This window comes from Lepidothrix coronata, unplaced genomic scaffold (genome assembly GCF_001604755.1).
Source record: "Lepidothrix coronata isolate B3197 unplaced genomic scaffold, Lepidothrix_coronata-1.0 Scaffold45, whole genome shotgun sequence".
Taxonomy (NCBI): domain Eukaryota; kingdom Metazoa; phylum Chordata; class Aves; order Passeriformes; family Pipridae; genus Lepidothrix; species Lepidothrix coronata.
This window is the reverse complement of record NW_016690225.1, coordinates 1,374,399-1,395,196: the sequence shown is the minus strand read 5'-3', so window position 1 is coordinate 1,395,196 and position 20,798 is coordinate 1,374,399. Positions and strand designations below refer to the sequence as shown.

The following is a 20,798-nucleotide window of genomic DNA, read 5'->3' as shown; positions in this document are numbered from 1 at the left end:
GTTGAATTTTGTTGGTCTTACTGTCAAGACCTTTCCCGATCTAGCATCATTCATTAAATAAGATGTCAGCTTCCACCTCCAGTTGACTCAGGATACCAAAATTCACCATCTCTGTGTTAAATTTTCAAACAAACCTCTTTCTTGAATTCACTCCCTTCATGGGAAGACATCCCTGAGAGTATCTTCCAACCCACTTCATTATCATCTCTTTTTCTGATGTCTGTAAAACAAATGACAACTGATGGGATGCTGAGATGCTGCTCTTCATTTTAATTAGTAGCATCTCACTTTTTCCATCAGTTTGTCTCCTGTGTCTGCCTATCTGTTGTTTCTTACCTATTGGTTGGGTTGTAAACTCTTTGTGTTAAGGGAAATATATTCATGTTGTAAATGTACAATGTTGTCTTGGTCCACAGCTAGAGCTTATAAGTGTTACAATAGTATATATAATAAATGAGCAGTAAAAATCTAATGATTCAAGTAATTAAGCTCTTTTGTATGCCAAACAAAGTCATATTTGTCATAGTATTTCTGGAACCTCCTTTGTTTAGATTCAAGGACTCCACACATCTTTGTTTCGTGCCTACCATGCTTTTTTCCTAATCAAGAAATGTGGCAAAGTATTGATCAAATTTTCTGCTGAGTTGCTAAAGCCATTCCCAGAAGGAGACTTGTCTGCCCTGGAAGGAGCTGAAAAAAATGAAGGAGGATAGAAGTTCTTTTTGGCTATTCTGTTGCAAACAGTAAAAACACACAGAGAGATGCTCCAGGATTCACCTTGTCAAAACAAATCCATTCAGTTACTTCTGCTCACTAATGACTGCTTACAAATATTTCAGTTATGGGTGTTTTAGAAGCAAAAGAGACTATTATTCTTTCTTTTAATAACACACAATGGTCTGATTCAAAAGCAGTACATGATATTCTATACCTATAGTATTGATGACTATAAATCAAAACACATCAATAGCATTGCATAGCTGAGTCTGTTATTTGCCATTTCCTTCAGATTTTATGCGTTTTCCTTTGAATTCAGCTAAAATCCTATAAAAGTTATTTTTAAAAAAATTAATTTCCTCACACACCACAGGCTACAAGTCTAGAGTAATAATTTAGTGTTGTCTACAAATCATCTGATTGGAAATGTTGTATTTTAACTAATGCAAAATTTAAAATGTAATAAAGAGTGTACTCTATTTTTTCTCAAAAAATTTAATTGCAGAATTATTTACAGGAGATGAACATAAACAATACATAAACCAATTGAAAGAGGCAGCTTCATAAAAGAGCCATGGGGCAAAATAGTGAAGCACATTTTCTTACAATCAGCTGGAGGTGAGTAGAGAACCATGAAAAAAGAATAACTCAATAATAAAACAATTTTCAAATATGTCTTCAAAGTAACAAATAACATTCTGGTAAAGAAGATATTACTGAGAAGCGAGAAATTATTGTAGCAATGAAACAACATACTGTACATTCAATTTAGGTATCCTGCATGCTACTAAATAGAATTTATCAAAAGAACCATAAAAGCATGAGAAAGAGAATTACATAAAATAGTTTAATTCTAGTGAAGTGTAGCTTTATACAGATGGTGAATATTTGGCACTCAGTTCATCCTCATTGTTGATACGATTTCTTATGTATATATATATTTATATATATTTATATATACTTTTAATGATAACTAAACAGCTAGTTTCCTGGTTCTAACATTCCTTGAAATTCTATAGGAGGCATTTAATTTAGTCCTTAGGCCACACTTGATTATTTTGGCATGTCACTTGGTAAATGAAAGTATGAGTTTTGTCTCTGTACAGAAAATCCTGCACAGCCATAGTGGCTTTTCTTCAGGAAAGAACAGTTCTAGAGCATATAAGCCAGGCTACTTGAAAGGGAATTTATCTTCAGTCAGGAAATTAATATATAAATTGAACTAAACATTACATACATGCTGAGCCCTTTTAACACAAGATGGCCATACTGTTAAACCTCCAAAGGGGTAAATCAAAGCATGGATATGAGCATGTGGATTCCATGGGTAATTATAAACAAAGCTAGCATTTCTTTGTGAGGACTGCCTGCAGACACTTGAACCTACTACCAAACTCTCTGCTTGATTGCAATCTACGTGAAAGGAAGAACGAGATCGTGCAAAGAAATGATGCACCCACTAACTCAACTGATGAGTCCTTCCTACCTCAGCAGGTCTTGCTGAGTCAGATATTGATCTGAGTTATACTGATTCAGATCTGACATTTCTTTCGGGTTTCAGTTTCTTAGCTTTGATTCTAATACAAGTGGGAACAGAACTTAGCCCTAAGCTCTGCAATAATCCGTCTCACAAATAAGAAATTTGTATGACAGTTGAGCTTTAGGAATGGGAAATGAAAGAATGGCAAAGGAAGGAGAAGAAAATTCCTCACTAACAGGCTGTGTTGGTAAATAATGACCATACATCCAAATAAGCCTCCCCCTCATTTAAGCTTAGGTGAAAATATTTGTGGTTTTGTACCTAGAGAAGTAAAAAATCCTGTCCAACAAAACCAACTTAGAAAAATAACAATTTGGCCTTAATAAAATATAGAATTAAACTGCCAACTATTGAAAACTGTTCTGTGTTTGCTCAGTCAAAAAGCAAGCCGTGTAGACCTACTAATTTACCTTATCTATGATCCGACTTCAAAAGTCCAGTTCTTTTTCAGTAATGACGGATAATAGGAGAAAAGCTGAGTGTGGAAAGGTGGATCTGTGAACATGAAGTCTTCTTCTGCAATCATCTTTTAAGAAAAGTGATATGCATTTAATGAGAAGACATCTGGAATACATTTTTTGATATAAAATCATAGAATCATTTATGTTGGAAAAGACATTCAATTATGAATGACATGGCCTCTTGCAGCTATTGGAATTTTATTTCATTAAGAGGAGCTGCATCAGCCTAAATATGCTGGCCAAATTTTCTTTTGGGCAATGTTCCATCTCAATTTTGGTTTTACACTTGCTGTCCTGAACAGCCTATCATGTAGTTAAACAGCTACAATATTACGCCATTGAGGTAGCTGCATTTCAGAGATAAAGTAAGCAATTTCTTGGATACAGAGGGCTTAATTCCTGACAGGACTCTGTGAGTGCATACGAGTATGCCATAAAACAGCTGTTCCCAAAAAATTGTCCCTGGAGCTGAACACGGTGAATAGTTGCTGATGGGCCATGGGGCTGCAGTAGGCAGGGAACCTGCCATGGCCATCAGTGTTGAGGATGAGCTGCAAGAAAGTGGCACAATCTACAGGAACATTCCTGGGACCAGCTGTCTGGGACCATGGCAATGAAAATTTTCTATATATATAGACATATGTATATGTTCTCTTTCTGTTCTGTGCAGTATGAAATGGTGGCTTCTCTGCTGATCCTGTCCATGCAGAGAGAGGTGTCCCCATTGCTCTGCCATATAAAGAACCCTTAGGGTTAGAGCTGAGTCTCATTAAAGAGCAGTTGCCCAGACTAAAGCACAATTATCATGCCTAAGTCCTGTGCCCCACATCATCCCTCATGTTAGCTGGGCTGGAGGGCAGACCCAGGGAGAGAACAGGGTGTTTGGGGAAGGCTGCTTTTGAAGCATGTACCCCAGATGGATCTCTCCTGCTCTCCTGCTAAGAAAGCGGGGGAAAATGCACTTGTGAGGGGAGACTTGCCAAGACTGCTGACCAAGAGGGCTCAGTTGCAGGCGCCATCAGCTCCTGAGCCTGGCGCGGACCAGGGGTCTCCTCCCAGGGAGCTCCTCCACTGCAGGGACCTCACTGCCATCATCATGAACAGAAGAAGCAGCGATTGTTCTGGAAGGTTAATTTGGTGCTCATCACTCCCTTCCTACTCCCTGGAGAGATGGTATGAGGACTGCCCTCATCTCTGCTTTGCTCAGGTCTTCCTCTCAGTTCAGCTAATCTTTGCTTCTCCTTCAGCACAGGCTCAGATTGTGAGGGTCCTCCCAGGTGCTGGAAGGGTGCTGTGGAAGGGAACTCCCCAGCAGCATGGGAACAGGTGGGAGAACCCCCAGCATCCCGCCATGCTGGGTTCCCTGCCCCAGCTGCAGCCCAACCTGGAGTTTGTGTGTTGGCTAGTAAAGTGCTTGGAGATCCTTCTGGATGAAAGGCACTGTATAAATGCGGGTGTCAACCTGTCATACACCAGGAAGCACCTCTCTAGACACATGTGCTGATATTCCTCATCTCAAATGTGGGTGTTATCCCTACATCATAAGATGCTCTAGGAACAGTAATGGGAATAACATTGCTTCACAATTACGTCTCTAATGCTGAGGCTTCTGTTTCACAGCTTGACACCTGGAGCTGCCAAACCAGCTTCAGAGCTAAAATTGAAAGCACAAACCAACCCTTGATGGGTGAGCCCCCAGTGTGCCCCCTGCCCCCGGTGCCATTGCTGAAATGCTGAGGAGGACATCAAACCCACCGACTGCACAGGGCAGGCTCAAGGCTTTGAACGCAAAAGGCTGAGCTGGGCTGATCTGGAGGCACATTGCTCTAGGAGAGGGGGCCAGGGGGAACTTGCATGGAGAGGGCCTGGGACAGAGTGGCAGTGTTGCCTGAGGTGCTATGGGACCAGGAGCCTCTCAAGGGCACTGCTCCTGCAGGGCACGAGGAGACTGCGGGTCACGTAGGGCACATCACATGTGGCACCATCATGTAGCAGTTACTCCTTTTCCTAGCAAAACCTCCCAATGACCAAACAGTCCTTCACTTTATACTAGATGGAGTGCTGAAGAAGTAGAGTACTAATTTACTGATACAGCAGGACATGGGGTTATTTCAAAACAAATAATTTCCATTATATGAAATGTATCTTATGTTTATCTATCCATATATATGAAATCCACACACTTTCCTATGCACACTTTAATTCCTTCCTGATTGATCTCAAATCTAACATAGTGTCAAGGTTTAAGTATGAATTAAAATATCATTTTTTGGTATTAAACTGTACAACATTTTTAGTCTTAGCAGTCTGCCAAAGGCCATTCTAATCAGGTTGACATAAAATAATAAAATACTTCATAATGTACTTCACCAAATTACAAAGAATTTAAAATCTAAAAAGATATACAAAGCAAAAAATAAATATGGCAAATATCAACAATTTTACCAGTCAGAACTTTTTCTTTATTTAAATTTTCTGAATTTTGTTTATTATACTTGTGTTTTACAGGTAATGACTAAATGAACAGGGACATTCTATAATTTTAATGGGTTAAAATAAATATTAGTCCAATTAATATTTAATTAAACACTAGATTATTTGGCTGTATCCAGCTGTTCTGTGTGGGTCTACATCATGAACTCAAAGCAGAAAGTATTCCAGTTCCTATCTTTCTGTTTATTTATGTTCCTCCTATGTTGTTTTTGTAACTGAATTTTATTTTTATGATGTGGGATCAGATTAAAATCGTTCTGGTTAAATGTTTATTATGATGCTACATGCAGTGTTTCTCATGTCATATAGTGAAGCAACCTGACTGATTTATTTGCAACACAAGTATGATAAGCATAATGTTATTTTTCTAAACTAACCAGATGTACAATACGTAAATAGAAATGGTTTATTTGCCTTAAATGATACAATTTTACCACAACAATAAGTTAATATATTGCACTTCAAAATGTAATGTGCACAAATAACATATTATCAGATTTTTCAGTAGGCATCTAGTTTACTTTTGATTCTTTCTGGTTGCTGTTTTTTGTTGGGGTTTTTTTGTTGTTTGGTTTTTTTTTAATAATTTTTTTTCTAACCAAGGTCTAACAAACAGCAATCATAGATTTCTAAATCTTCCATTGAACATTTTCTCATAAAGGTATGGGAAATGTAAAACACAGACTGCTCCAAGTCTGCATCATTAGGCCAGCTGGGATCTCAGCTTATCTGCAATCTCTTGGGTTTACAATTTATCTTCATAAAGTCTGATTGCTAGCAGGATCAGGTACAGCCTGTCTTAATCGCATGACCTGTTGCTGCAGGTGAGAGGGTTCAAGCGAGTAAGGCAAATGTGATTTCTCCTCAAAGTGTACAGGAAAATTAGATAAAACATATCAGCTGTCATATATATATATGTTGTACAGGTGTGTGTGTTTCTCTTTTAAATTTCTTCAGTCTAGGAAAGACACTGACTTTGGTTTTGTGTGGATATTTCCAATTAGCAGCTCCACTTTAGGATACTAGTTTTCAAGGCTGAAGATGCCAGTGTCTGCATGTACTTTTGTATTTAAAATAGTACAACAACTATAGGAAGTAGCATCAATATTGTACACTACCTAGGATTCAGCTCTTTCCATAATAGAAAATGCCTTGAAAATGCAAGGGAAGGGAAATATAATGTTTTCATGTATAGAAGAATATTTCAGGGATTTATTTTTTTTTTTTTTCTTTTTTTTTTTTTTTTTTTTGCATTCTTGAAGGATATACATTCGTCTTGGTTTTTGCTTCCAAATATAATTTAAGGCTATTTGGTAAAGTATACACCAGATATCAGGCTCAATTTACAGGGGTTTCTTCTCAAAGAAACTTCTCAAAACTTCATCTCTAAAGATTCGTATCTTGAAGCCAAGCATGCTTTATCATCTGTGCTCCAAAGACAGAAGTCATGCTTAATAACATACACTGTAGGAAAAAGAGAAGGAAAAAGAAAAAAAGCAAACAAAAGAAAACAGATTTGAAGCAATGTCAGATCTGCATAACCTACAATACTTCATGTTTTCAGTCATCCATCAGGCTGCAAGGTGTGTGGGATTCGTATTTAAAGTGCTCATCAGGTGAAGAACCAAAGTGCTCAAGTATAATTAAATAGTAGTTCTGCCTATGGCTAAATGCATTGCATTTGTTAAAGCAGGTAAACAGGGAATGTGGTAGCTGGGGCTGTTTGTCTCACTGGGTTCACACTGTTTTGACCTAAAGTTGTGTTCAGTAGGATTCAAACCTTGGAACTGGGGGCTGCAGGTTACTCATCTTATTGCGTCTTCACCTGAAGACTTTTAAGTGCTGGATTGCTCAGTTGGCTCTGGAAGGTAGGTGAAGTGGAATAATTCTGTCTTAATTTGTTTTAAATTAAAGCCTCTTGGCTGTGGAAGTTGCCACTTCTCTCCTGACAATGTGAGGCTTGAAAATATATTATTTTCCTTATATTTCCTGGCTGGAAAGCTCTTATCTCTCGAGTCATGTTTTTTTTCTATGTCTGAAGCAAGCAAGAAGTTTATTCTTGCCATAAATGATACTGCATAGAAAAATAGTTCTAAAAAAAAATACAACTGTAAACCACAGTTCACCTTTACCTTAACATAACCATTTAAACTTATATATACTTACCACTCACATTCATATTTCTTAAACTGTTTACAACATCACAACTGGCATTTTAAACAAGCAAGATTTTCTGTTCTCAAGGATACCCTGGAAACTCAATTGTTATAACAATTTGAGAGTTTTAAACAGTACATGTAGCACGGCTCTTGAAATGAAAGAGAGAAGGTTTATAAAATAAATGTTAACATGTAAAAGAAATGTTAAGAATGCAATGAGTGTTGCAAAGGAGCGAGTATAACTTTTTCTTTACACATCTTACTACAGAAGATCTAACTTTTTAAGGCTTCTGTTTTCCTTTCACCCATCATTCAAGTCCTCTTGCATTACAATTTTGCTTAGGTTTCAGAGTGTCGTTATGCTGCTAACAGCAAATGTTTCTTAGTGGACATTCCCACCACCACCGGACTTGTATGCTTCTTAGTTTCTGATGAACTTTGGAGTTTTAGTGGCTGGGTATCCCTGTTCATCTCCAGAAACTTGACATGAGATGAGACGCCTAATGTTATTTTGCAGTAACAAAGATGAAAAGAGTGGCAGAGCACATGGGTAAATATGTTAGCTGGGTTCTAGGAAAAGAAACTGGAGGTCAAAGAGATAAATGGGTTCTTTCTTTCCTGCTCTTTACATTTGTAGCACCTTCTACTTGGATTAGCTAATGCCTCTAGTGAATGGTGAGATGCACCCATTTATAGTTTGTAATTCTTATCCCTAATTATCACACATTTTATAAAAATATAAATAACAAAAAAGTAAGCTGGGTTCCATCTCAAGAGGTGTTTCTTGTTGTCCTCTGAGAATATATTGGATAAGTCAGGTCTTGACAAGCCCTATCCATTGTAGCTGATTGTAAGTCAGACAATACAAAAAGAAGTCATTCTTGCGGTGAGCTCAGCAAATTCTGAGGAAATCAAAAGCATTCCACTGTGCTTATGGCACAAAGAACACAACAGCAAGGGCATATTTAGTGGAGAGAATGAGACAAAAATTACCAGGTAAGTGACAAACTGTACAAGCATTTTTTTTAAAAAAGGAACTCTGCAGCATTCTGTCTTTAAAGCCGTGTTTGAGCCTCTGGGATATAGATCTCGATGCTGTCTGCACGTTCTGTGGCTGAATTCTGCCGGAAAGAGGCTGCTCGCTTGGCAGCCATCAGCCGTCTTCTAGCTTCTTGTCGCTGTCTGTCGGGTAGGTCCAGAGATTTCTCTCTTGTGATAGGGAATTTTCCTTTTGGGGGCTTCTTTGGTACAGGAGGAGGAATCTTTCTTTCTTCCTGCAATAGGGCATTAAAACCAAGGGTGAGCTGTATGCAGAAGGTACTTGTCAGCAGAGCATGCACATCGAAGACATGAAATGCAAAATACTGATTACATACATCAAGCATGCTCAATTTGTGCTTGCCCATCAGCTGACTAATGGATTACATGAACAGCTATCCACAGTAGGGACACTGACAAAACCCCTTTTGACAACCATTACACATTCTGCGGTCCTGTGCCTGAAAAAGGACTGCACTTCCCTTGTACTGTCCTTGCAGGTATCGGCACATGCAATCTGCATACCTCACTTTCATATGGATTTGTTTAATTTTAGCTGACACATTATTACACTCATTATAAACAGAAACACACACTGGCTCTCCAATAAGAATTCAGCGCATCTGTGTGGTCTGATCAAGTGAAAAGACTCTCTAAGATTAGCAGGACAGGATTTTTGATGAAATTAATCATACTGAGTTTAGCCTCAGCTGGATATGAGATAGCAGCTGTGTGTATATGTCTATTAGTTTAGTTTCCTCCATGAATTGCTAAATGGAAACATTCAAGCTCCAACTAGAGAGAGAACATAGGGCTAATTATTCTGCTTGTCAGCCTAGACCATTTTAAAGAAAATTATTCTGAAGAATTATCAAATTATAAAGTGAAAGTCAGTAGATTTTGTTACCAAAGTATCTGTAAATTTCTCTGCAGGAGTTAAATCAAGAATTGTTTTGAAGTATGAAATGGATATTTTACTCAATTTAGAGACTGTGAAATATCATATGAGGGCCTTAAAAAGATACTGTAGAATCAAGGAATTGTACAGTAGTTTAGATTAGAAGAGATGGATGTCTGGAGGTGATTTCATACAATCCTTATTTAAAGCCCATTTGAAATTAGATGCAACTTAGAAGTTAAAACAGGTTTTTAATGTCATATTTAATACTGGACTACATAGCCCCAAAGATGGAGACTCCACAACTTCCCATGTTTATTTCTGGTTATTGTGATTGATCTTTTTGCTATATAATTTCTTACAGTAATGGTAGTAGTACAGAGTATGGGCTGTTCCTTATGGAGAACACAGTTAATTTGATGCACAGCAGGATTCAAATAATACGAAAATTGAACTGATACACCTATGGTTTACAGACTCTTCATTGTTTGGTCTTAAAAAAAAAATAATTCTGAATCTACTATCAAAATGCAGTAGCCAAGACTAAATAACTAAGGTCATTTAAAAACATAGTTCTATATTAAACAGGAACAGTGCAGCAGCCTAAGATGCTATTCCCCATGATAGCCAGCTCTTCCAGTCTTTATTTTCTCTATTTCCTGTTTTCAGCCAGGAACATAAGGGCTCCATTCCTCTTGTTCCATCTTTTGGTTTTTTTCCACTTTTAGTTATTTCCCTCTTAGGAACATCACTGTTGCTGTCACTACAATAATTTCTTACTTCCAGTTGTCACTAGTAAGCAAGAGTTGCAAACTCACCATCCACCAACCCGTTGGCTGAAAATTAAAATCCAAGAGGAGCATGAAGAAATGAAAAAGTTGTCAAAATGCCTCCTAATTCCTCCCAAACCAAACAAGTATTCACCTGAGGCCAACAGTACTGACTCAAACCAAATGCTGTTTTCATCTGACTGATACAATAATCAGCAAGGATAGCAGGATAATCAGGGTAAGGGATGGAGCTCTAGAGTTTCAGAATTACACTGCTTTAATGGGCAATTTGCCAACTTTGCTTTGTAGGTATCACAGTGGGGCATCTCCAAGATGGTGGAGTTGCAAGGCAGAAATGTGGGCAGTTTGCCAACAGCACTCTTTGTTCCCCAAATTTTTGTGGACTGAGCTTTAATGTGACCTGCACCATGTTTTGTCATATGCTTACATCTCATTTCTGTTCTAGTATCAGTCGTGTTGTGCAGGCAGGGTTAAACACTGAAGTGCTTGGGTCTGGGCTGCCCCAAATGTAGCAGAGTGCCAAGTTTACTTTGTTTGAATGCTTGGGCTATTGTCTTCAGTCTGAATTAGTAAGAACATATTTCAGTTCTAGCCTTTAGAATGTGAATCGAAATATTTTGAACAAAAGTGTTATGGAGTGAACTAATTTAGCAAACCCCATTTTATTTCTTATACAATTCAGCTCAACATTGTTAAAAAGACTAATCTCCTCACATCTGATGGAATTTTTCATGTAAAAATTGGGCCATGCCAATTAAATACTTCCCAGGGTTAGAAGCCTATCATGTTTCATTATTATATTTAATGCAAGGAGACTGCAGGACTACAAATGGGGAGTAAATGGTCTGCTTACCTTCCTTTCAGGTGATTCTATTATTTTCCATTCATTGAGTTTCAACTGGTGCAGTTCATCAAACTTCATGCTGACGTCTTCAATTGAGAGCTGCAGTAAGTCCCAGAAACCTGCTAGGTCCTGGGAAGTTGGTCTCGGCATGGCACTCGGGTCCTGTCAGGAGCAAAGGAGAGAATATGAATAGAACAGGAGGCTTTACAGAGTGTGCATTGAGGCAGGAAAGGCATCGTGCCAGATTACATTCCTGCAGCACTGCTCAGTGCTAAGGCCTTTTGCACTTTACAGCTGGGAGCTGTGACTGGAAAGTTGTGCCTCCTACACAACCCAAAGATGAATGAGCTGGATGTCACATGCAAGCCTTCTTGAATTTGTGGCATGGGAAGTTCCTTACACCATATGCTGTGCTGACCTGCATTTCTAAAACGGAACAAGCTGACAGCCTCTGCCTGCTGATTATTAAAGGGAAGGGGAACGTGGTTTGTATTCCAGGCAGCTTGAAGTCTTTCTGTTTAAAAATTGCATTCACGATAGCTGATTAGAAGACAAAACGATATCACAAAGACTTGTCAGCTTATGCTGAACTCAATGTTTACATTGGCTTGCATTTTCAAATGTATGCACGAGGTATGAAATTTTGATGGGGATAGTAGGATTTTGTTCTCCAGGGAGTTGAATCACACAAAGGAACTGGGAAGGCATTGCCACCAGGTACTGCAATTAAGCGGCTCTGTGTGCACAAGACTTAATGGAGCAAACACTGGTCATAACAATTAGCAAGATGACCCTCTATTTGATTAATAAGCTGCTGCTGCTGGATAAAAATTGCAGTACAAGGTGGTATGCAGACTTTTAACCCTGTGCTTTCTGAGCATTGGTACTGGAAGATAGCTTTGTTGGTTTAATGAGATAGGGTTTAATTGGTAAATATGTCTGTGAAGGTAGAGGAGAGATGCCCTTTTCCTTCCAGAGCAGGAAGAAGCCATTAAGATGGTCTAAAGAATGGAGCTGAAGAGACGGAATCAAAACCAGGCCAAGGGGACTCTGGATCTCCCCATTCCTGGGCAAAAGCTGTAATGACTGTGTTAGTATCACTGCTGTTATTGCTGATGCAAGGCTCTGTGCCCCACCTTTTACAAATCTAGTGTATACAGGCATTTTAGATATTAAATACAACGTGTAGTGTTACTCATACCTAGACGTCTTTTGGAATCTGGGCAAAGAACAACTTAGAAGTCTTCTTCACTAGAAGAAAGTCTCCTTTTCATAGGCAGCTTCAGGGATTTAACAGAACTGGCCATATAGATTATACCAGAATGCTGGGAAAGGTTACAACTCCAGATAAGTGTTTACTGAAAACTACTTCACTGGGTAGATCCCCATTTACTAAAAAATGGTTTAATATTTATGTCAGTGGTGTTAGTTACTCTACAGAGGTCAATATCTCAGGCTTTAAGAACCAACTCTTTGTGTGAAATTTGTCAGGATGGTCCCACAGCAGTATATCTTATCTTGCAATCTGTTCTCTCCAGCCTGGTCTCCTCTGTCCCTCATCCCAGTTTCCTACAAACAGCCAGAAAATGATGACACCCATTGCAAGGCCACTGCCTTCTGAATCAAAGCTAATTGCTGTTCTGTACCTTTGTGCTCCCCACTCTGCTCATGGTATTTGCTAAGACCAGGCCTCCAGCGCGGCTTTTGCAGAGGGCTGTGCCATGTGTAGTCTGGACACAAGAGGGCTGCCTCCTGCTTCATACAGATCCACAGTTCGCAAATAAATGCTAGCACAAATGAATAGTATTACAGCTAACTAAGTTTTGAAAAGATTGGCTTAAACCTGCTTCTTCTCAGAAGCTGCTCATTAATTTGTATTGTACTTGGAATTCAGCTTTGCAGCCCTCCTTCTGAATGAAGCCTAAAGCAAGCAACCAGTACCTAGCTGGTGCTTGAGCTGCTCTGTTTTTGTCTGCAACCATGACATACTGAGGAAGGATCTCACTAGGTGAGCAGGATCTGTGCTGACTAGAGAGTATGCAGGAGGACACTTCAAGGTAAAAAAACTGGGAGTTACAAGAACTAATGTGACTAATTTAGAAGGGAGTAGTTATTAATCAGTAATAGGTTTTTTTCCAAGTAGTGGGAACAGTATACATGTAGCAGATAGCCAGCCAGATTTGTAAAAAAAAACTTCATCGAAGCTTAAATTTTTGTAAATTTACCTTAAATTAGGGTCTTTGATAAGAGGTCTTAACCCGGAGTGTAATCAAATGTGCCCCTTAAAGTTTAATTTCAGTTTGAGTAAGTATATTTCTCTTCTTAAACCGTTGCTGCCTTTTGAATTGGCAGAATTAAATGCTGTTGTTCTTTGTCCTACATTTATGCTTATAGATGCTGAACACTGTCATAGGAACTGCTGTGTGGCAGCCCTGTATGTGTTGGATGTTTTCAAGAAAATAAAGTCACTGGCTGGCAACATTCCCGTGGGGCACCAGGATGCTGCCTTAGGAGCATATGGAAACCCTGCTGCGGGTATACACTAAGTGACTATTTAGCAACAAACTCTATCATTAGGAATAGGAAGAAAAGCCTCCAAACATGAATGACCTAAAGTCCAGTCTTGCAGTTGCTGTTTTCTGCAGAGCCCATTACTGGTTTAATGAAACAGAAGAATATTCAGTCTAAATCTCCAGAGTGGGATAAAGTTGCTGTTATGGAGTTCAAAGGTTTATTATCCAAATAAGAAAGAGAGACGTAAAATCTTGCCAGCTTTCTGGTCATGCTGTCTGCAAAGCTGTAGATTTCTCCTTGTGCTCCTATTGCTTTTGCAGTAATGAATTGTTCTCACTTCCAAATAGCTGACAGCCATGCTGAGCAGGAATTGCATTTGCTATCACAGTAATGCTCTCAGCACAAGTGCTGGGTCCACTTGAAGATAAATGAAGTGGAGTGGAGGTTAGGCTCTCCAAATCTTAGTTTGCATAGCTTAATCAGGTAATGGAGGGCATTTTTAAATTTGCAATGAGAAATTTTTAGACAGTGATGATTTCCTCCTTTTTATATGAAACTAATTACTAGACAGAGAGCACACATGATGTATTTGATAATACAGACGTGGTCATCTGCTTGCCTGACTTTATATGTTTCCTCTGTAATTCTGTAATAACTATTAAAATTCTTGTTTTGACAGTGTCTTTGAAGTACATAATTGGATTCTTTCCTAATGAGGACCATATATCTTATTATTTTCTATCAGAAGGTATGACTTTTTGGCACGACTTTCTCAGTAATATTTGATTTCAGTTTCAGGAATTCTGAAAGTAGCAAGTTGGTCTTTGCAGAATGGATGTTCTGCCTTAAAAGTCATGGGGCAAATGCCAACATACAAAGAAAAGTATCTAACTAGACATATAGGTCATGTCTGCTGTCATGCATGCAATAGAATTCTGCTCTTTCAATATATGAGGTGTGGGGACAGTCAAAAGGAGAAAGTTACACTTGATATTTGAGTGTTCTCAAGGAAAGGTGTTCTACCACCAACTGTAGCTAGAAGAATTACATTCTTCTATTGATTAGTATCATCTTGCTGCAACGTTTGTATCACTGATGGCTGCTGTCATATTAATGAAGATAACATTTAGAATTGAATTAGTCTCTAATGAACTTCAAGAACAATAGCAGTAACTCTCATAAGTAATATACTGCATCTGTTCCTTTAGCCCTAGGACATCTTATATATAATTGGCAATGTAAATTATGCAACCCAATTTTATGAACATTATGTATATCTCATTTCCAAGATCAGTCCTGTTTTCAGGTAGGTAGAAGGCTGGATCATGTATTCTCCACTATTCTATTTTACTATTCTCCACTTACTGTAATGTGAAAATTGTCCCCTTTCTTACCTGAAATATCGTTGCTATATTAGGGTATTACAAAAATAAGCCATAATATTATGTCTCAGAAAACTTGCATTAGTTCCCTTTTCATTTTCTTTTCTTTAATAAAGATAGCAAAAAGAGAAAAGACAAAATCTAATCAGACTGAAATTACTGGAATTACATATTTGCTTTGGAAAAAAATGTACTAGCACCATACTTAAGGATAAAGTTTAAAGAAGGGGAGCAATAAGACAAAACGTGGGACATGAAAATAACATTTCAGAATGCTACTGTTGTTGTTTTTGAAGTAAAAATAATAAATTCTAAAATTCTGTGGACAAATAACCCTAAACTCTGGAAGAACAGCCAGGCATAGTGACTTACCAGATTTTGCTGACAAAGCCAATAAAATTGCTGGAATTTCTGAGACATGAGGAGCTGAGCACTTCCAACAGCACTTCGGATCTTACCTAGAACTAAACACACAGACAGATTATCATCAATAAATGGGTTTTGGCAGTAAATGCCAAATCCAGCTCAAAAATATGTATCTGAAATTCCTGTTTATTTTATAAGGGAAATAAATATTTGGGTTTGTTGCTTGTGATTATACACATAAAATATTTTTTAAAAAGACTGAGATATAAGAAAGCTCAGTGGCACCTTGATGTCAAAGGGAGCTTTACATGTACCTTACATAATATCCTCTGGTTCTGCAATCTCAAATTATTTCACTCAGTTGTGTGGATGATCCCTGGGTGAACTCTCTTTATCCTGTCTGTTCTGAAGTTAATACATTAAACTGTAATATAACATACTCCTACCATAAGGATGAGATCCTCAGAGGAATTACATCTCTGACACATGCCTTGTTAAACCCATTAGGAGTTACAGGTTGTCTACCAAGGAAAATACACAAAGTCCTCAGCACAGGAGCTTCAGAAAAAGTGGGACACAAGCAGATACTGCAGGACTTTGCTGAATCAGGATCAGCCCCCATGGATATGTTGGTATTTCCCCACTGTCCATTTACAGTGTACATAAGCACTGGGGAAAGGGACCAAACTCATTTTACTTGACTTTGTTTCCAAGAGTCATCTGTCTAAATTAAAATTTCTGAATGCTCTATAATCAGTGATCTGAGCTCGTCAGCTTAGCCATGTTAGGCACTTATTTTTAGATGAGCTGAATTTCTTCCTGGAGATGCCTCTGTCTTTCTATTGACTGTAGTGCCTAGGGGTACTGGCTTATTCCTAAGAAACTAAATCCTCCTGACTCCCACAGTTGCTGGGATACATACCATACTTTGGTAGGTAGCACCATGCTTTCCTACACCTCCTTTCTACATATCCTTTCCTACACCGCCTTTCTACATATCCTTTCTTACACTTCCTTTCCTCCACATCCATCTCTGTGATGAAAATGTAACACTTCAAAAAGCATTTTAAACTGTGGTCTCAATGGAAGACTGATTTTAGCTGGAGAATTTCCAAATCTTTTTATGTTAAAGATATAGAGAGGTGAAGTAAGGGTAGACAGCAATTATTTTGAAGTATTTTACTTATACTTGGGGAAACCAAACTGATAATTCAAGCAGAATGGAGAGGGTGGAATGAAGACACAATAGTACAGCAGAACTGATCTGCAGCCCATGATATAGGAAACATTAAACTCCAGTAGGGCTTAACATTTTGTTGTTATTTAGAATAAGTACAGGACGGCATGTGAAACCAGGATCTTGGTAGTAGATTTTACATTTTAATTCTGCTTTCTTTAGACCAGTGAAACATCTGCTCACCCACAAGTAGCAGCAAGAGACAATTTGAAAGTTTTGGGCTCCAGTTATAAACTCAGTAACTTTCAAAGCATGTGTTAATGTGTAGAGCTGTTGTTCTCAAACTCTATTCCATTTTCTGTTGGATAAACAGTACAACTGTGCCACAATACTAAATTAAACAGCAATATACAGAATTCATCAGTCCTGTGTGACATCCATTATGAAAGGGTTAAGTGGTTCAGGGCTTCATGAGTAATTCACTGGGGTTTGTTTTTGTTTTGTCAACCAAATGAAATAAAGCATTTTAATTGGTTTGGGTTTTTCGATCACCAAACCCCTCACTTTCCTCTACAGCATTATTGGCATACAGAAAAAATGTTTTGAGTGTTAAAACCTGGACAAACATACAAAAAACTAAATAAAAAAGTAATATTTCATTTAATCTGAAATAAATTGCTTTAATTTGGTTCCCAGCACTTTTAATAAAGGTGATGAGTTCTGTGACAAACATCCTGTATCCTCCTTTTTTCTCTTGGCGCTCTGTAGCTCAGGGCATTAGACAAACTCCCAGTATGGGGTCAGAGTTCCTTCTTTTCCAGGATGAGGAATTGTGCTGTAGCAGGTCCCTGACATTGCCTATTTCATGCTATGTTCAGCTGTTCACTGGGCAGAAAGAAAGTAAGATGATTCCATAGGCTGATGGTTGTGCTTATCTCATAGTGAATACAGTTCAGCTTTAGTTTCCTCTGCTGAATTTTATAGCTCATAGCTCAAACAGCTATGAACTCTACTCACATAGCCTGAGTAAGAGGCATTGGTTGTAGACCTACTGTAAAAAGTAGATCCTGACATAATCTATATATGTCTGATATTTTCTAGTGAATCTCAAAGTTACCCCAACCTCCATATTAAATAAGCATTTATTTTATCTTCATTACCCTGAAAGATCATGTCAACAAGCAGTAGTGATTTATAGCCCAGTGCAGAATTTTTGTGTGATACAAATCTGGCAGGGATGTAAGACTGGGCTAGTTGCATGTGTCACTGAGTCACAGTGCTGAATACACATGTATAATTACAGCCCTAGCATTTACTAAAGATCTAACTCTATTTCCATTTTAATAAGTAAATCAGACGTAATAAAACATAGAGGTTAGAATCCCTAATATTCATGCTACTCTACTTTGCTGTAATTAAATTAAAGTATTAAAACACTTCAACTCATAATCTTTAGCACAATATTAATAGACATCCGAAGCCTTGTTATTAATTTCATGCATTGGGGAATTATTCTGATGAGTGCAGATTGATTATCTCCATGAAAGAATGATGAATGTTAGAGACTGGAGAGATTGAGATGTTTGGTGGTGCCTAGAAGATTTTTCTTGTAAATAAATGATGATAAAATCTACCAACACGCATAAATAGATATAATTTTTATATCATCCATATACCTACCACCATTAAGATAATATTATATTTGCCCAAATGTCAGGAAAGAGTCACTCAACCTTCATTCTGCTCCCTGCCTGTATGAAGCACTCCATTTCTGTTATATGGTCCTGTATGACTTCTGCTCTGAACGTACACAAAATGCTGACCGGGACTTCAATAAAAACAGACTCAGGATATACATTTTGGTTAGAGATTGTGTAAATTGCACAGTTAACACAATAGTCTCTTATCCCTTGAAGTCATCATGTTACAAAATTGCTAGTATTATATATGTGTGGAATTGCTTGAGAAATTCTACAAAATCTTGTAATCAAAAATTATTTCATATCACAAAGGTAAAGGGGGTAGATGTCTATATTGATGAAACCGATTATAATCTGATTTTGTAACTCTACTTTTGAGAGGTTAAATGCTTTGCTCAGTTGTGCCACTGCTATACTGGCAGTGAGAAACTAGTAACAATCAATCTGCTTCTGGCATTCATTACTGTTTATTTAAATGATGTGTTTTAATTTAAATTTTCATTCCATTTGATCATTCCATTTTTCCCCCTCTACTTGTAAATAAATTGCTCCACAAACAACCTAAGAAAATATGCCTAGAAAAAAAAAAAATGGAACTGGTAGTTAGTTCATCCTCCTGACTCAAAGTAGGGCATGACATTTGTCTAATCTTTAAACCTAACTTAGTAATCTTTAGAAATATCTTTTTCACTATCAACAGAGCATGTCAGCACAAAAATAAATATATAATGTTCAGATGGCATTTTAGGACAACACAACCTCCAGCTGGCAGTGCTCTGGATGTTAGTTAGGACAATGAAATTCCTGTGCACCAAGTGGGACTTGCTGCAAATTTGCTATTTACTTCAACAAAGCTGAGTTCACAGAGGAGAAAATTTCAGCAGAACAATAGAAATGATAGGAGGAATTCTTGGATTCCACACTATAGGACTTTACAGACTGTTTCAGGACAATTAAGACATTCTTTAGTCATTCACAACACTGCAAATGTAAATTTCAGCAGTTCCTGAAGGATAGGTTTGTGAAAAGCATTAGAAAATTATGTCAGTAATTTCTCTTTGACTAAAGGATAACCCATATTTGGTCAAACACCTAAGAAAGCTTTCGTGGATAATTAATGGATGAATATACTAAAATAAATTGGTTGTGAGGTTTTTTTTGTTGGTTTTTATTTCCCCCTCTCCTTCCCCCTCCCCAAATTACGAGAGATTTAACTCTGTATTTTCTTTTACTATTCAGCCTTATTAAGTAAAGCCTTTGTATACTGTGGAAATATTAGCCAGAGGATTAGCAAGAAAAAATCCAGCATCCATTCATGGAATGAAGGGAAAGGGGAGAGAAGGGTGATACTTTCCTCTCTCACTCTCCCTAATACCTTTATTTGTTTCCCTGTTAGAGATCACTTTACCATGTAGCTATGCCAGAAGAGCTCCCAACCACGGTGCAGAAGATACCAGCAAAACAACTTTTCTGCTGGTATAGTCTATACTGTAGTTAATTTTTGAGCCTATATTAGTGTTTTTATGTGAGAGTAAACTCTGTGCAGCTGTTCTCCATAATGAAGTATTTCAGAGGTCAAGCACTAAGTGGCACTAAGAAGCCCAGGAAGTCATCTTCCCTCTGCCAGACCTGCCTACGAGTTGTGGGCAGGGACTGTGGCTCCCCCCTGGCTGGCCTGCTCTCCCCCTCCCTGAGCTGCTCTCCCTCCTGCCATCACTGGAGGCAGAGTCCTGACCCTCTTGGTCTTCAAGAGCTTTGTGACAGTTAGGAGTGTTTTTCTTGTCATCACCTACACAGCAGTAATAGCCAAACACAATTTTCACAGTGTAAAACTGAAACTCCAGTCAGCACCCATGAGAAACACATATCATTGCTTGCAGGCACCCTGCTAGTGCAAATGATCAGGTGACTAACCCTGGGAACAGTTACAGCCACATATCTATCTACATTTATCTATAGATCTACATCTGTATCTCTATCTATCTATCTATCTATCTATCTATCTATCTATCTATCTATCTATCTATCTATCTATCTATGTTATATTATCTATATCTATCTATCTATGTTATATTAAACACTTAGAACACAAATAATTGCCCCCACAAACAATATATGAACTTTGCAGAGACTTCAAAATATAACTCATGGCAACTGACCAAACAAAAAAATTCTGTGAAAAGAAAGAGAGAGAAGTTATTTTTGCTGCAATGATTATTTTCTCTTTTTCTAAGACCTGATGAGTGAAGTTCTTAAAACAGCATTATAAGACAAATGCTACAGTGAAAGAACAAATCAATACAGCAATCAGACAGCTCTCGGTGATCTCAGAACTATTGTGTTAAAGCCAAAAATGAAATTGTTTTCTAAAATGCAGTTCTATTTTAACTCTTCCCGTGTTTAAAATGAAATAGAAGTGGTATCATAAGGACAGCCTTCTCCCATGAGATGCAAAGCTATATTTGGTCTTCAGGTACAATTAATACACCCAGGCTAAAAAGAAATTATTCAGCATTAAGAATGACAGTTTGAATGTGCAAACCTTGCTGTGAAGTGTTTTGGGAATAGTAGCTCCTGCTGGAAGATGGAAAACCATATTTATTTGCTTTCGACTTGGCCATTTTTGTGTATTTTCTTCAAGGAACTGACAAACATTTAAAAAAATCAGATCCATTTCATGCTGGGATATCATTAAACTTAAGTTCTTGTGGATATATA

At 37.9% G+C, this 20,798-nt stretch overlaps 1 protein-coding gene across 7 annotated transcripts in view; it reads right to left on the bottom strand.

The window, feature by feature from the left end:
• Window positions 1–1,196: 1,196 nt before the first annotated feature.
• DLGAP2 (DLG associated protein 2) overlaps window positions 1,197–20,798 on the bottom strand; it is a 455,132-nt gene continuing 435,530 nt past the window's right edge. For 6 of the 7 annotated variants that reach the window (XM_017814543.1, XM_017814542.1, XM_017814549.1 and 3 more), the window contains 4 exons: window positions 15,210–15,301; window positions 10,951–11,103; window positions 10,125–10,142; window positions 1,197–8,644 (listed from right to left, as the gene is read on the bottom strand). In XM_017814543.1, coding sequence (XP_017670032.1) covers window positions 8,426–8,644; window positions 10,125–10,142; window positions 10,951–11,103; window positions 15,210–15,301 — 482 coding nt within the window. In that variant the 3' untranslated portion in view covers window positions 1,197–8,425. The remainder of the gene's footprint in view (window positions 8,645–10,124; window positions 10,143–10,950; window positions 11,104–15,209; window positions 15,302–20,798) is intronic. The other variant, XM_017814544.1, reaches the window with a different exon arrangement.